At 57.5% G+C, this 14,827-nt stretch overlaps 9 protein-coding genes across 9 annotated transcripts; all 9 read right to left on the bottom strand.

Moving 5' to 3' along the window:
* Positions 1–101: 101 nt before the first annotated feature.
* On the bottom strand, positions 102–3,182 carry DQ04_03061000 (putative eukaryotic initiation factor 4a; the record flags this gene model as incomplete). Its single annotated transcript, XM_009312479.1, has 1 exon — positions 102–3,182. One exon carries the CDS (start codon positions 3,180–3,182, stop codon positions 102–104), a length of 3,081 nt encoding a protein of 1,026 aa, XP_009310754.1.
* Positions 3,183–3,583: 401 nt separating this feature from the next.
* Positions 3,584–4,843, bottom strand: DQ04_03061010 (actin-like protein; the record flags this gene model as incomplete). The annotated part of the gene is made up of 1 exon (XM_009312480.1): positions 3,584–4,843. The coding sequence occupies one exon, from the start codon at positions 4,841–4,843 to the stop codon at positions 3,584–3,586; it is 1,260 nt and encodes a 419-aa protein (XP_009310755.1).
* Positions 4,844–5,421: 578 nt separating this feature from the next.
* On the bottom strand, positions 5,422–6,294 carry DQ04_03061020 (hypothetical protein; the record flags this gene model as incomplete). The annotated part of the gene is made up of 1 exon (XM_009312481.1): positions 5,422–6,294. The coding sequence occupies one exon, from the start codon at positions 6,292–6,294 to the stop codon at positions 5,422–5,424; it is 873 nt and encodes a 290-aa protein (XP_009310756.1).
* Positions 6,295–6,719: 425 nt separating this feature from the next.
* On the bottom strand, positions 6,720–7,568 carry DQ04_03061030 (hypothetical protein; the record flags this gene model as incomplete). Its single annotated transcript, XM_009312482.1, has 1 exon — positions 6,720–7,568. One exon carries the CDS (start codon positions 7,566–7,568, stop codon positions 6,720–6,722), a length of 849 nt encoding a protein of 282 aa, XP_009310757.1.
* Positions 7,569–7,844: 276 nt separating this feature from the next.
* DQ04_03061040 (hypothetical protein) lies at positions 7,845–8,537 on the bottom strand (the record flags this gene model as incomplete). Its single annotated transcript, XM_009312483.1, has 1 exon — positions 7,845–8,537. One exon carries the CDS (start codon positions 8,535–8,537, stop codon positions 7,845–7,847), a length of 693 nt encoding a protein of 230 aa, XP_009310758.1.
* Positions 8,538–8,923: 386 nt separating this feature from the next.
* On the bottom strand, positions 8,924–11,041 carry DQ04_03061050 (TBC1 domain family, member 19; the record flags this gene model as incomplete). Its single annotated transcript, XM_009312484.1, has 1 exon — positions 8,924–11,041. The coding sequence occupies one exon, from the start codon at positions 11,039–11,041 to the stop codon at positions 8,924–8,926; it is 2,118 nt and encodes a 705-aa protein (XP_009310759.1).
* A 378-nt stretch (positions 11,042–11,419) lies between these two features.
* Positions 11,420–12,025, bottom strand: DQ04_03061060 (hypothetical protein; the record flags this gene model as incomplete). Its single annotated transcript, XM_009312485.1, has 1 exon — positions 11,420–12,025. The coding sequence occupies one exon, from the start codon at positions 12,023–12,025 to the stop codon at positions 11,420–11,422; it is 606 nt and encodes a 201-aa protein (XP_009310760.1).
* Positions 12,026–12,349: 324 nt separating this feature from the next.
* On the bottom strand, positions 12,350–12,865 carry DQ04_03061070 (hypothetical protein; the record flags this gene model as incomplete). The annotated part of the gene is made up of 1 exon (XM_009312486.1): positions 12,350–12,865. One exon carries the CDS (start codon positions 12,863–12,865, stop codon positions 12,350–12,352), a length of 516 nt encoding a protein of 171 aa, XP_009310761.1.
* A 609-nt stretch (positions 12,866–13,474) lies between these two features.
* On the bottom strand, positions 13,475–14,725 carry DQ04_03061080 (actin-related protein 3; the record flags this gene model as incomplete). Its single annotated transcript, XM_009312487.1, has 1 exon — positions 13,475–14,725. One exon carries the CDS (start codon positions 14,723–14,725, stop codon positions 13,475–13,477), a length of 1,251 nt encoding a protein of 416 aa, XP_009310762.1.
* Between the last annotated feature and the right edge of the window lie 102 nt (positions 14,726–14,827).

Genomic DNA, 14,827 nt, shown 5'->3' on the forward strand with positions numbered 1-14,827 from the left:
TTTGTCTTCTCTTCGCCTGTATGTGTGGGTGAATGGGTGCGCGCCAGCAGCAGCAGCCGCTCCACCCCAGATGTCGCCACTGTGTATCATGCACGCCCACCTCACCGCCGCTGGAGCGCAGGACGCGGGACACCGCTGTTGTTGTTGTTGTTGATGCTCGCACTACTGCTGCCGCTACCGCTCGCGGTGATGCTGTTGTTGCCGTGGCGCACCTGCAGCGGCAGCACCTGCGCGCCAATGTAGTGGTGGGCGAACTCATCGCGCGGCTCGAAGTACTTCTGCGCGCGGTGCCGTGTCTCGTCGGACACGATGCAGCCCTCTAACTTCGCCATGACGCGCGACCCCGCGGAGATCGGCCGCGTCGCCTCCGCCGGCGCGTTCTTCAGCACTGCGTAGAGCTCTGCGACCAGCAGGATCTCGCGCGTCTTCCGCTCGGGGCCGTCGCTGACTAAACTCAGCAGGTCCAAGTTGTCCTCGAGGAACGCCGTCGTATCGCTGCAGAGCTCGGCGTGCAGCACGGCACTCAGCAGCTCCGGTGCAATGAGCGGGCAGCGTAGACGCGACGACGACCGCACCGCGTCGAAGAGGCCCTCCTTCGAGGGCGCCCCGGTGAGCAGCGCGCAGAAGACCTCGATCTCGAGGTTCACCTGCCGCACGTCGGGGAAGTTCACCACGCGCAGCTCAAACCCGGGCTCGCGCTGCTTGTGGTAGCGGTGCACAACGTGCAGCGGGCGGTAGCGCACGAAGTCCGTTGCCTCATCGCTCGGCGGCCGCTGGGGACTACGCAGGTTCGTCTGCTTCGACACGTCGCACAGGTACGCGCGCACCGCCGCGGCGTCGTTGCCGAGCAGGTGGTGCAGCGCCTCGTTGAGCAGGTCCTCGTCCAGCACCTCCCGCGTTGCATCACTGTAGATCATCTCCACCCAATAGCGGAAGATGTTGAGGTCTTCGTGCAGCTTCTGCCGCACCGCGTTGGCGAAGGCGCCCATCGCCACCTTGCGCAGTTCCGGTCTAAGCGAGCCCTTGTGATAGTTGTTGAGAGACTGCAAGAATGCGCCGTACAACGCACGGTCCTTCGCCGCCTTCACAACAGTCAGACAGCGCTCTGTCCACACCTCCACAACGGCAATGACGTTGGCGAAGTTGTTAATGATCTCGTCCACCACCTCCTCCACACTGCGCCCGGTGAGGGAGACATTCTGCATGTAGCGCGCTACACTCTCCGTCGTAGCCAGCTGCTTCGCCACCGGGCCACTGGAACTCGCGGTAGAGTTGAGCGAAGCACTCAGCGCTACACTACCGTGACGCGATGCGGCGCTGCGGGGGGCCGGAATGCGCCTACCACCAACAAAGACAGGTGGCTTCATCTTGGGTGATATATCACGCGAAAGAATCCCTGATGCTGCAGCAGCAGCGGCTGCGGCTGCTGATGATGGCAGCGCATGCCGCCCAGCACCGCTAGTGGAGGCGAAGGTGCCCTCCTCGCTGGAAGGACTATGGGGCCGCAGCGCGGAAGCGGTAGCCCCTGGTCTCTTCAAATCCGACAAAGGATATTGCTGTTGCTGCTGCTGCTGCTGCTGCTGCTGTTCTTGCTCTTCAGAAGGCGGCTGCAGCTGTTGCTGCTGTTGATGTTGTTGCGCCGTCTTAATGGTGGCATTCCGCTCCTCCAACGTCTTTTGTAGTCGCTCGACAACAGACATAAGAAGGAACCTAATACGAGGCACCGGGTGGCGCACCGACCAATGCTGTAGGACAGCTGTTAAGCCGGGGAGCATGGTGCACCCAATAGCAGAGCGGAAGAAGACGGAGGAAACAATGCCCAGAAGCGTGATCACCTCATCCATCTGCATTTCCGTTGGCGTATAGGGAGGAACGACGCGAAGCCCCTCGTGTCCGTACAACCCAGTGCAAGCCGTAAGGAAGATGTGCTCAATCACCTTCTCCGTCACGATATGGCGGAGGTAGAGCTCGCCAACAAACTGTACAATGCCGCACGCACGATCACGCCGCTCCTTAAAGCTCTCTTCAGCATTTTGTAAGGCGCGTTCTTCACCACCACGCTCGGCCTGCTCTACGTTTTTCTCCTCCAGCTGCTGGAACTCCATCTGGCATCTATGCAGTAGTTGTTGCCGCAGGCGGAACTCAAGGCTCTGTGATTTATCTCCTATGAGCTTCTGACCCTCTGGCACTTTACAGAGCGCCGACACCAGGTCAGCGTAAGAGTTGGAGAAGTGTTGCTCCTTAACCGCCTTCATGAAAAACACTTCAACAATTTTTGCCAGCATCATGTCATTCGCCTCCGGGATAGGCAGCCGCAGGAGCTCATTCTTTACCTCGCGGTACTTTTCCGCGTCGTTTGTAACACGGTTAAGAATAGAGATAACGAGTTGATGCAGTTCCTTCCGCTCCACCTCACCAAAAAGGCCACGCTTCCGTCCGAGCGTGTTGACTACTGGAATGGGAGCCTCCCGCCGGTTCTCCCACAACTCTGTCAGCGCCTCGAGTGAGCGGGCGGTGTGGTGCAGAGATGTGCCGCCCTTCGGCTTCGTCGTCGCAGCAGGAGGGGGTGGCGGGGGAGGGGCCTCCGCCACCATCGCCGGCACTGCTGCACGGAGCTGCTCCAGGAAGGCGGCAATCTTCTCCGGGCAGCACCCCGTCACGTGCCTCCGACGCTCCATGGCAAGCGGTGTGGCCTCCGGGCTGTACGGAATGAGCGTCGCCGCGACAGCAACAGTGGCGGCATCCGGTTCATTTTCCACCATTCGCGTCTCGCTCCCCATGCCGTCGCCGGGTGTTTGTTCGGTGGATGGACTATAACTATTAGTCGGGTTACCGCTCGACGGGAGTGTCCTCTCCGTAGATGGCACCAAGGTGTTGGACACGGCAGGCAACTTCTGCTGCTGCTGCTGCTGCTGCTGCACTTGCAGTTGTGGCTGCTCTTCATTTTGCTGATGGTCTGTATCAACTGTTTGCGTGCCTATACTAACCTTCTCACATGGACGCCAATTACCGGCTGCGTTTAGTGTTGTTTTTCTGTAGCATTCGAATCGTTCGCGCGCGGCGTGCAGGGCGTCCACGAGTGACCGCGGCAGGCCACGCCTGCATGCAGCGCGAGTTTCACTTCCCGGAACAGAGCTAGTCCTTCTGGGCTTCTTCACCCTGGCCGCCGCAAGTGGCTCCATCGATAGGTGAAGGATAGATTATGCGCCGTGTAACGGTTCTTCGCTGTATGCTTTGCTCTTGTATGCACAAACACGCACACACACACACACACACACAGAGAGAGAAAGAGAAAGAAACACAGAAAAAAAGACAGAAAACGAGAGACAGGGGACGAGGAGAGAGAAAAGAACAATTGCAAAGAACACACAAGTCGGAAGCAACGTATAGAATACCACCACGTGCAGAGAAACACAGGTATACGCAGCTGTACACACCCACACACAGACAGACACAAACATACACACAGAAAGAGTGGAGGAGACATCCCGTCCTCTTGTACATACGAGGCCGCCACACACACTCCTTCTTTCTCTCTCTCTCTCTCTCTCTCTCTCTCCATCGCGGGTGGCCGCGCTGCACATCAAAAGCACTGCCGCAGCACTGCCGACGAGCCGAATTCCTCGTACTCGGCCTTCGTCACCCAGAAGTCCTGGAACGTCGGGAGGGACGCCAGAATGGAGCCGCCAACAAAGGCGGCGTGGCGGCGCTCCGTTTGTGCCACAATGCGCGGGGCGTTTCCGGCAACTTCACCAATTTCGCTACCCACACGCTGCGGGAGCCCGCGTAGCAGTGAGCACCCACCGGAGAAGTGAATCGACTCGTAGAAGACTGGCGAGAGGTCCAAGTCGCACTTCTTCACAGACTCCTCTATGAGGCTATGCAGACCTCGCGGTTCCGCCGAGGTGCGCAGCCGCTCGACGTTTTCAATCGCTGATTGGTCAAACATGAACACATCATCCGTGACGAGCGACGGGTCCAGCAACATCTCCACCGGCACGAAGCGGTTCGAACCGAGCGTAATGACTGTACCGTCCGGCAGCTGATGTTGCACAGGTCCATAACTGTTGCTGTGCCCATCCGTGAGGCTGCTAACGCTGCCGCTCGCCTCGCTATCCCGAACCTCGTAGAAGGTCTCGCTGTTTGGGCACGCCTCGCAGTACTTCTCCTTGAGGTGCTCCCAGACATCAATGCGGTGCGCCGGCTGCACCACCTCAGGCAGCGCGGGGCCCGTTGCCATCATGTAGCGTGTGAGGTAGTCCCCGCCGTAGTTAAGCATGTGCACAGCGTGGAACAACGGGCAGCCCTGGAACACCGGAACCACGTGGCACGCGTCGTAGCCCATTTCCACTGACACGCCAGTGCACGTGCCGGCGGCGTAAAGCGCGAGGACAGGGCTCGGCACGAAGTGGAGAGCCGTCACGGCGTGCCGCTCCACAAGGATCTCCGCCAGTTTCTGCCGCTGTGCCCGCGGCACGAGTATCTTTTCGGTCAGCAGTAGCGGTGTTTGCAGATCCTTGGTGCTCAGCTCCAGCAGCTCGTCGAGGTGGTTCAGCAGCACCTCCATCGCGTCCCAGTTCACCTCGCCCTTCACCACGACGCGTGAGACATCTGCGGTCGCCCGACATTCGTGCGCCTTCTTGAGGCACAGCGACTCGTCCTTGCCAGTGCCCTTCACGACGCACGTGGGCTCCGCGATGCGCGGCGTGTCGTCGCCGGCGAAACCAACACGTGTGGTGCAGCTGCCAATGTCCACAACGGCCGCCTGGCGGTGCACGACGGAGACTTCATCGGGGAGCGGGATGTTTGCGAGTATCTTCGCGGTGCTCTCCGCAATACGCATCCTTCCCGCAGCAAACCTTCACTTTGTAGCTCTCTCCCTCTCTCTCTCTCTCTCTCTCTCTCTGTCCGTCTATAAATAAACAAATAAATATATTTATTTATTTATCTGTGTATCTNCTCTCTCTCTCTCTCTCTCTCTCTCTGTCCGTCTATAAATAAACAAATAAATATATTTATTTATTTATCTGTGTATCTGCACAGGTACGCGTCTGTGTATCCCCTTCGCTTATTCACGCAAGACCGCACGGAGAGAAGGAAGGGGTGGAGGGGGCACAGTAACACAGCAGCACAGACGCCATCGGCCCGCCAGCAGCTGTACTACGCGCAGGCACACACAGCCGAGGCGTGGCACGCAATCAAGAATAAAAAGAACACATTGCCAACCAAACACAAATACACGGAAAGGAGCTAGAGAGGCGGAATTCACCGGGTCATTCCTTCTCTCTCTCTCTCTCTCTCCCGCGCTGAAGAGACACAAACAAACACATATGGTACATACGTTTCCCTCCTCTCCTCTCCTCTCCATATCTCTCTTTTTGCGTCCCCACCACCTTCGTGCCCACCAGCAACCCCACCGCATCACCGGTGACGGAGCGTGTTGGCAGCGACGCGCTCGCCCGCAACGTACGGGCGGAAGTCACACTTCGTCACGCTCAAGTAGTCGCGCTCCAGCGGCGGCAGCGGCTCCACGTACGGGTGCACGCGCTGCATGTGCGAGTAGTTGTAATTCCGCGAGGAGGTGCCAAGCGCCATGTTCAGCGCGTCCTGCACAAAGAGCGGCTTCGTGATGGCTAGCGGGTCGCCGTCGGGGCCCCACTCGCGCTGCGTCTCCGCCATCGTTGGCCGCGTCGGCGCGTCCGCGTCCCACTCGCGGAGCAGAAACAGCTCAAACTGCTCGTCGCACAGTATCTCTGCACTCACGGCGGCGTAGAACGCGATGAACTCCTCCAGGCTCACCCCCTTGCCGCCGCTTTCACCCTGCTTGTGCCGCTGCTGGTCGGCGGGGGTGGAGGAAAATGTGGCGCTGAGATCTCCACGCGTGCCGCTGAGGCTGTAACGGTCGTGCATGTCGTCCTGCGCAACTTCGCCACGTCCATTCTTCGGCAGCACCTCCCACGCGCGCAGAATCGCCTTGTGGCGCCGTGCATTTAGCCCAATGAAGTGACGGACGAAGGTGCTGGACGTGATGTAGCCGTCGCGCTTGTCATCAAAGGCGGCACATATGTAGGCGGTCTCGTCGTCGCGGAGCCGCACACCAAAGTCGCGCAGGAGCCCAACGAAGAGCCTGTGACTGATGCCCGTCTCGCCGCGCAGCTGCTGCTCCTCCTCGAGCTCGCGGAACTGGCGCAGCAGCTCAACGACAGACTGCGGCCCGGCACCCTTGCGCACAGCGGCCTTCACACGATGGAACACGCTATCCTCCCGCGGGTTGTTCGTGTCGCTCGACTGCATTGTCGCCGCCGTACACACTGAGAGAGAGAGAGTGTGTGTGTGTGTCGAAAAGCCAGCAACCACCCCACGCAACAGCAGCAGGAACAGCTACTCTTCACACGTGCGGAGAAAACACCCAATGAAACCGAAAAGAGAGAGCACCACATATGGGATCCGGGATTCAGCATGGACGCGAGGGGGGAAGTCCTCGCAGCACCGTGGCGAACCATTCACGCCACACTCCTGACAGCGGCGGCGTCTCCGCAAACAAATGGAGTGGCAAAATGACCCCCCAACGAAAAGAAATGAAAGAAAAAAAACAGTAAAGCCCCCAAAACAACTCAATTTTCCCTTCCAACAAGTCACCGCCTCGTCGTGAACGGTGCACGAGGGTGGCGTAATGTGATAACACGATATGATGTGACGTCCCACCAGCCCCCGCCGCGCTACGTGATGCACGCCAGCCTCTCTTCCACAGGGGCGTGGTAGCTCGACCAACAAGCCCGGTAACGTGTAGCGCGCGGATGCTGCAGCAAGTCCGTTTCCCCAGAAGCAGAAACTTCATTGCCATTGTCATGCCAAAAGGCGACAAACGCTTCAATCAACGCACATAGCGTCACCTCGGCGTCAGCGCCGCACCCGAGAAGGCAAGACTCCACCACGTCATCATCATCATCATCATCCTTTCTGCTGCTGCTGTTGTTGCTGTCGATCTCAGGCGTGGCAAAGCGTTCACCGCACGACAGCACATCGTCCATCTCCTCCTCCGGCCCCCATTGTCTCACGCCGGTGAAGAACGGCTGCACGAGCGCCCCGCGGCCGCTGAAAAACTCCCGCGGGACCAACGATCCGCACTTGTCATCCACCAGCAGTGATGTGGCGGGTGCGCCGGTGACTGACACTGACTTCTGCCGCCCGTCGGGTCCGCAGCAACGGGAACTGCCGAGTGCAAAGGCAAGCGGCACCGGCATCAGCGGCCGCAGCAGTTGCTCCGCCACGGCGTGCGCGTAGGAGGGTGTATTACGTGTGAAGAGCCCCACCCTCACCGCCACGCGCGACGTGCTCAACGCCCCACTCACAACGCGCAGAAACTCGGGCACGTGTGGGCGCATCGTGAAGGTGCAGTCATGCACGCACCGCCCGCGTTCGGCGTCATGGTAGCACAGCGTCTGCTGCCGCACGAGCGCCCCGCTGACGGCAAAGGGATGACTCGCGGAGAAGCGGCGGCAGGTGGAGAGCAGCGTGTTGTCGATGTCGAGGACGACGAAAACGGGGACCCTGCCGCCACGACTCATTCGTCAATCTTTCCTCTCCCGCGACTCCTCTGGCACTCTGCCTCATCTATCCCACAGACACACATACGAGGGGAAGAGAGAGAGAGAGAGAGAGAACGGAGGGGGTAGGGGAATGCAAGTCTGCAGTCTCTACGAAGAAGACACGAGCTGAAGGACTACACGCAAGCACAGATACACACACACACACACACACACTTGTCACCTTCTCGCAGATTCGAACAACACAAAGTGAGAGAGAACGTGTTGCGTTGGTGTCGCCACACATCCCACCATCATTCACTTCATGTCACCCTCACGCTCCGCGTCACTCAACTCTTCAAAATCATCGGAATAGTCCACCCCCTCTTCCTTCTCGTCCGCTCCTTGTTGTTCCTCCTGTCGTGGTGGCGGCGGTGTCTCGACATCCGACAGCCACAGCGGTGGCTCGTCAACTGTGTTGGGCGTGTGCTCGAGCTGCAACGCGTCAACGGCAGCCAGCAGAGCGCTTCTTGCAGCAGTCTCCCTCTTCGAGAGCACTGCACCACAGGGATCTACATGGTGCTTATGCTGCTGCTGTTTCTTTTTATTTCTCTCCTTGTTCCGGTCACGCTTCTTCCTCTTACCCCGTACTCTTCGCGGTGGCGACGGCAGCGGGGGCTCCTCCTCCTGCATGATGCGTTCCTCCATTTCCTCGCTGAACAGAGCAGTGGGCACACCTGCGGCCGCCTCGTCCTCACCCTCCTGCCCATATGAGCTTGACAGGCCTTTGCTTGACGGCGATGCGGTTTCGTGCGTTCTGCCAGCTGTAATAGCGTACATGAGCTCCGAGACGTCATGGTTGAGACTGGCGAAGAGTTCTGGTTCGGTGCAGCTGATGAGACTGCGGATCTGCGCCAGAAGCGCGTCGCGGTGCGCCTTCTGTTCACGGAGGGCGGCCACCTGTTTCTCCTGCGCCTCAATGTCGCGTCGCAGCTGCTCGATGGAGGACATGCCGCGGCAACAAGGTGGAGGTGGGGGCAGTGGTGGCGAGGGCAGTCTCCGAACACCGCGGAAGAAGCGCGAGGCAGTGAGGGAGAAGGGGGAAGCGCAGCACTCTTGTCGGGCACGGAGCGAGGCAGTGTGGAAAGAAAGCAGAGACGGCAACCAGTGCGTAGAGAATGGAAACACGGACTTCGGCAACTGCAAGAAAATCAAACAACAAGCCAAACTGCATGACGACGACAAAGAAAAAAAATACTCTAAAAAAAGGGTAAGAAGAAAAATGCGAGATTAAATATTCTTCGCCTACATGCCCAGCGACCGGTCGGCATCGCAACCTTCCGGACTCACCGAATTGTTATCCCCCACACACACACACACGCACAACATTCAGGGTGTCACTTCGCCATGTACAGGAGGTACTGCAGAAGCGGGCGGCACCGTATGTGGTGACCCTCCTTAAACACAAGCAGCATCTCCTCTGCTGTTGCGCAACGCTCTACAAGAGGAGCACGATACACGAACAGGCCCGCTGCTAACAGAGGCAGCAACCACAGGGCGCAGGGTGCACACAAGGAATCCTTCTTCTTCTCCGACATGCCGTCCTCTACAGGGATGGAGATGGATGTCTGCTCAGCAAACATTTCCTCCACATGGTAGGAAAGTATAAGGTCCCAGAAACTCAGAAGCTCAGCCGGCTCCAGCACCTCTACAAAGGCAGAGAGCATCCAATGAATGGCCAAGCGCAGCGGCGGCAGGTGTAGTGTGCGCGTGGCGTGCAAACAAGCCGGTGCGGCAAAGCGTGCCACTAAATCCTCAAATATCCAGCAGCATTGAATCAGCTCCGGCGTCGGGCCCTGTAGACGACACCACAGTTGCCCAAACAGCGCCGAGAGGAGATCGTACTGCTCTACTGTGTCACCCGTAATGTAGCACACTGGTGCAATGAGCAGCGCAGAGGTGCGAACAGGAAAGAAGCCAGAAGGTGGTGTCCTATGTTGTTGCTGTTGTTGTGCCGCTCCCTCTGTTGGGGAAACCTGCAGAAACACCAAATATGAGTCCAGCTGCTCAGGAGGACGACCCAGTTGCCGCAGTGTGTTCCGCAGTCGCACGTCCGACAGGCTCTTATCTAGAATGAGTGAAAGGGCAAGAAGTTCCGCCTCATCTGCAAAGATGAAATATTTGTCACTGTTGCCCACACACTGTGAATTGTCCACCTTAACCACGGCTTGAAGCACCTTGGATGTGGTCTCCTGCTCCTTTGTGGAATAGGTGTGGTGCATACGGCGTTTGATCTTGTCGCGGCAGTACTTGGACGCAAAGGAAAGAAACCCCGCAATGCTGTGGCCATGCTGATTCGCCTGAAGCTCCCCACGGCCTCCAAAGAGCGATGTACCGTCTGTGACTACCAGTGGAAGCTGCAGCGCTCTCGCGTATAGCAGTCGACGCAGCGAGGGGCTCACGCAACCACGAAGCGCCTTGGCCACCGCCTCAGGGGTGGAGCCGTGCTGCAGCAGGGCGTCGAGGTTTCGCTCCGCGTCATCTATGGAGGGATCGGTGTGGGCGGCAGCACCTGGGGAGCCATTCGACGGGTGCAGCGCCGCAAACCAACGACGGAGCGCCGTGAGACTTGGGACGAGTGTTTCGTGTTGCGCTAACAGCTCCTGAATGGGCGCACGAAACACCGTCAGCAATCCAAAGGAGTCAATGCTGTCGCGGAAGATAGACGCATCACCACCAAACACCCGCGACACGAGAAGCTTCTCCGTGGTGGTACTGTTAAGACCCTCCACTAGCGTTCCGTAGAGCTGCTCAACCGACCACTCCAAATCCTCGCCATCCTCGCTGCTGCTCACTTCCACTGCAGGCATACCGTCAACTTGGTGCACAGACTGTTTTAGCGTCTGCACACGTGCTGATAGCATTTGACGCCACTTCCGCCGTGATTCGCCAAGAAGAGAGTGCAGAAGCATGCAGATCGGCTCCGTTGACTTGTTGCCCAGTTTTGTGCTAATTTTCCTATGGTGTCGCCCACAACGGAGCAACTCCTGTTCGCGCTGCTCCAAGAGACTGATGCGTCTCGATTCAAAGGCGGAGTTTTGTTTTGCGGTAATCATTAAAAGAGCATTTCTCATTTCATCCCGAGACAAGGGCACCCATTGTACAACATCATTGTTATCACTCTTAACAATGTCGTTGCCGTTGCTGGTATTGTTGCCGTTTTTATCATTATTCTCCCCGGCCAACACAGAGGCGCCCTTGGCCTCTGTCCGCAGGGCCGCGTTGCTCAACTCCCGCTGCAGAACATGCGAGATGGTGTCACCTCCCAGCTGAATTTTCTGCAGCAAGCCATTGCGTCCCTCTGCACCGGCAGAGTGCAGCGGTCGTGGCAACGCTGCCGTTAATGCCGCTGACGGGGCCCGTGGGTCAGCTCGCTGCGGCGGTGGGCGCACATCCGCCACGGAAACAGAAGCCGCAGCAGCAGTCCTCACTCCATACGGTCTCGCCAGCGACATGTTGGTCAGCAGCCGACAGGATGGAGGGAGATGCAATCTTCTCTACAGGCGCAGTGGACGTTAAATAGTGCGTAGAGTTAAGATTACTATAAGGGGCGCCACAAACTTGAGGAGAGACAACACACAAATGTGCAGAAGAAGCGCACGACGCGGTTTGCCAAACCAAACAAAAAAAAAAAAAACACANAAAAAAAAAAAATCGCCCCTCGCCACTCCCTCCTCCTCCCCATTCTACACCACACTGTACAACTCAGAGAATGATAACACCAGAAAAACGACAACACCACACAAGACACACACACCGGCACATGCACACAAGCATGCATCCAACGCGCACAACCCGGTGGCCTAATTATTCCTCCTCTGCCCCTTCTTCTTTCAATGTGCAAGACGCTCTGCTTCAGCGAGCATGTCATGGAGGGTTTCCAGTAACTCCTCCGCTTGCCCTGGTGTACATGAAACGCTCGCCAGCACTTCGTCACCGTTGTTGAGAGGCGCCACGGCACTGCAGCCTCTGCCAGTAAATTGAAACTCAAATACCGGCACCGACGGTGTAATGGGGTTCCTCGCGCGATCACCCAGTTCATGTGACAAGCACCACGACACACCACCCAGCTGTGGCAGGAATAACTGCGGCCCTTGTCCAAGCATGCCCGCTGCACGGAGAGCTTCTACTGCGTCTTCGAATGCGTCAGCGAGGATGTTAGCCCTCTGGCACTGCATAGGCAGCGCACCGAGTGCCTCACGGAAGACTGCCCCTTCGCATTGCTGCCGCACAGCCTCCGCATAAACAGCTGCAACACCGTCCAATGCAGCTGCTGCAGTCGGCCCAAATTCATTCTGCGTGACTTCCTCACACGCGATCCCATCACCATCACAGTGGCTGCCTTGAAGGCTGCGAAGCACCAGCTGCGTTGCCCCCCTCACCTCCTCCAGAGCAGCAGCATTTATTGCCTGCACAGAGGCGGGAGAAACGTGCAACATCGACAGTGGATGTTGACTCTGACCCGTCCACACACAAGGAATAAGGTTTAGAAAAAAATAAAAATAAAAATAAAAAAGAAGAAGCAATCAACTCTCCTTTGCGTTTAGTCTTTCCAAGGGGAAATTTTTTTTTACACACATACACATATAAATAAATAAATATATATATATATATATATGGATGTGCATATAACCTGTGCACACGCAAAAGAGCAAACAACATTTCTTCACGGCAGCCAAGTCCAGTCGACTTTCCCATCCAGCGCCGTCCTTTTGTTTCGTCTTGCCTCACACCCTCATCTCCACAGCCTCCACTGCGCTGCCTTAGCCCTCCCTCCTTTGCTGCTGCACCAGGTTGTACCAGCGGCGAGGCTGCGCCGGCCGCAGCTCCACCACAAAGCTGTACCGTACCGTTTCACAGCTACGAGCGGCCCAGTCGCTCCGCACACGATGCAGAACAGCGGGAAGGGCGCCGTTTGACAACACACGCATCAGGTTGCTGCTCAGCAAAAGCGTGTCCTCGCCCTCAGCGCACGGTCCAGGATCCTTCCATCCCGGCAGAGCATCCACCACGCTCTCGTCTCCCGTTTCATCGTAGCGGTAGTTTCCCGGCCGCCCCGGCAGTGACGGCAGCTCCGCCTCTAGATTCACCTCCAGCCCCGGCGCGGAGGCCTGCAGCAACGCCGTGCAGAGGCCCGGGTCGTAGTGTGGCCGGCAACCGGTGCCAGCGTTATAGCGCCAAATGCGGAAGACCGAGCGACGCCCAATGTCACTTAGGAACTCAGAGCGGGCCACCTCTGCTATAGACGGGTGTCGCATAGCCTTCTGCGCATAAGCCATCGCGGCCGCCTCAAGGCCACGACATACGTGCAGCACAGGTGGAGGAATTTGCCGGTGCCCTTTTCCCAGTTCTTCCCATACACGACAGAGGGGTACAGACAACTCCACCTTAGGCGGTGGGCCGATCAAGGCCTTCTGTCGTGAGCCAATATGAAAAATGGGCGACGCCCCTTCAAAGAGCTTCGATTCTTCTAGAGCACTGAAGGCCGCGGCCACCTCTTTCAGCGAAAAGAGCGCACAGAATGTCGTTGACGGAAGCGTGGCGTCCACAGTGTGCGTTGGTCCCTGAAGGTCGGCGTGTATTTACTCGCCCCTCCGAATTTCCTCCCCCCAAGCCCCGCCACAAGAGTCCAGCGGCGGAAAGGGAAAAAGAAAACAAAACAAAAAAAAAAAAGAGACATACCGCAAAGAGATTTGATATCACCCAAAACAGGCCCAATCACAAAGCACCACCCTACGCCCATGCCTCGTTTTCCTTTCCTCCATTTTCTCGTAAAACTCTCCTCTCCCCGATACTGCAGACGGATGAAGAAGAACGAGACACCCCAGAGTCAGAACTCTTCTATGCTCCTCCTTCGCCACCCTCCACACAGAAGCACATGACGATGGCTATTCAAACACAGAGTGAAACATGTTGTTTTGCCGGCAAATGTACGGCCCGTACTCTTCATACTGCTGCCTTGTCTTGGCGATCGTGGCAAACTCCGGGCTGGACCCAAGTACACTGCCACCGTACCAAACCGCGTACCGTTGCCGCTCGTGCGACACTACATTCACTTCATAGCTGATGTGCCGGTTAGGATCTCCTGACGCCGCCATGTGTTTCCGGGCGCGATGGTCGACAATAGCACACAGCCCCTTCTGCAGGCGCTTACCGAACTTCGGAAACATCGTCGTTCCGCCAGAGAGCACCACGTTGCGGTAGAGCGGACGCCGGCAGTCGATGGGGCACGACCATATCGCCTGATCAACCACCTCAGGTAGCGGCGTTGTCCAGTCGCTGCTGAAGATTTCCGGGTGGAAAAATATTTCCGGGCCTAAGAACTTCTCGTAGCCAACGTCCACCGTGTACGGCTGTCCTGTTTTGCTGCTTACGTCATGGTGTTTTGTGATGTGGTTGGGGAGGTCGTGATCGTAAGCGTCAAACTCCCTTGCGATGTCGCGTGCAATGTAGCAGTACTTTTCCTTGATGCGTTGGGCCAGCAGCAACGCGTCATCGGGCGGCACCGGTTCACCCCGCTCACGCAGCCGCTCCAGCACGAAGTTCGTGACGTCACGCCCAGCAAGAGGGATATGGCGAATTGCGTGGTTCATCACGAAACCGTCAACAATAGGAATGATGTGCGTCACGCCTGCACCGGAGTCAATGACAAGGCCGGTGTCTTTCCCAGCAACACCGAGTTCCTGCGCCTTCCCCGAGGTCCACGAGGCCCGCAGAGCGAGGGTTCCTTGCACAGCGATGTGCAGCTGCTTCACGCCAAACGTCTCGAACATCACCTCCGCGGTGTACTCACGGTTCTCGGGTGGGTTTGCGGGTGGCTCCGTGAGAATAAAGCCATGCTCCTCCGGTTCTACGCGTAGGTACTTGTAGATACAGTGCTGCCACATCCGCTCCATCTTGTCCCAGTCCTCGACGATGCCGTGCTTGATTGGATACGATACGCTGCACGACCCTGCCCGTGCGGCCGCCTCCTCGCCCACGAAGAACTCAAGGTCATCGAAGACATCGTTGGAGCGGCGCCGCACCGTCCCGTTGTCGGCGTAGATGGTGGGCATGATGTAAGTCGGCTCCTCGTTGCCCGCGTAGCCCATCTTGGTGTACCCCGTCCCATTGTCAATGACCACAACTGGATATGACATGACGCAAATGTTAACGCTATATATATATATATATATATATATGTATGGCGTGTATGTGTCGGACGTGCAGCACTCCTCCTCACACACACACACACACACACA

This window comes from Trypanosoma grayi (genome assembly GCF_000691245.1).
Source record: "Trypanosoma grayi strain ANR4 Tgr_306_V1, whole genome shotgun sequence".
Taxonomy (NCBI): domain Eukaryota; phylum Euglenozoa; class Kinetoplastea; order Trypanosomatida; family Trypanosomatidae; genus Trypanosoma; species Trypanosoma grayi.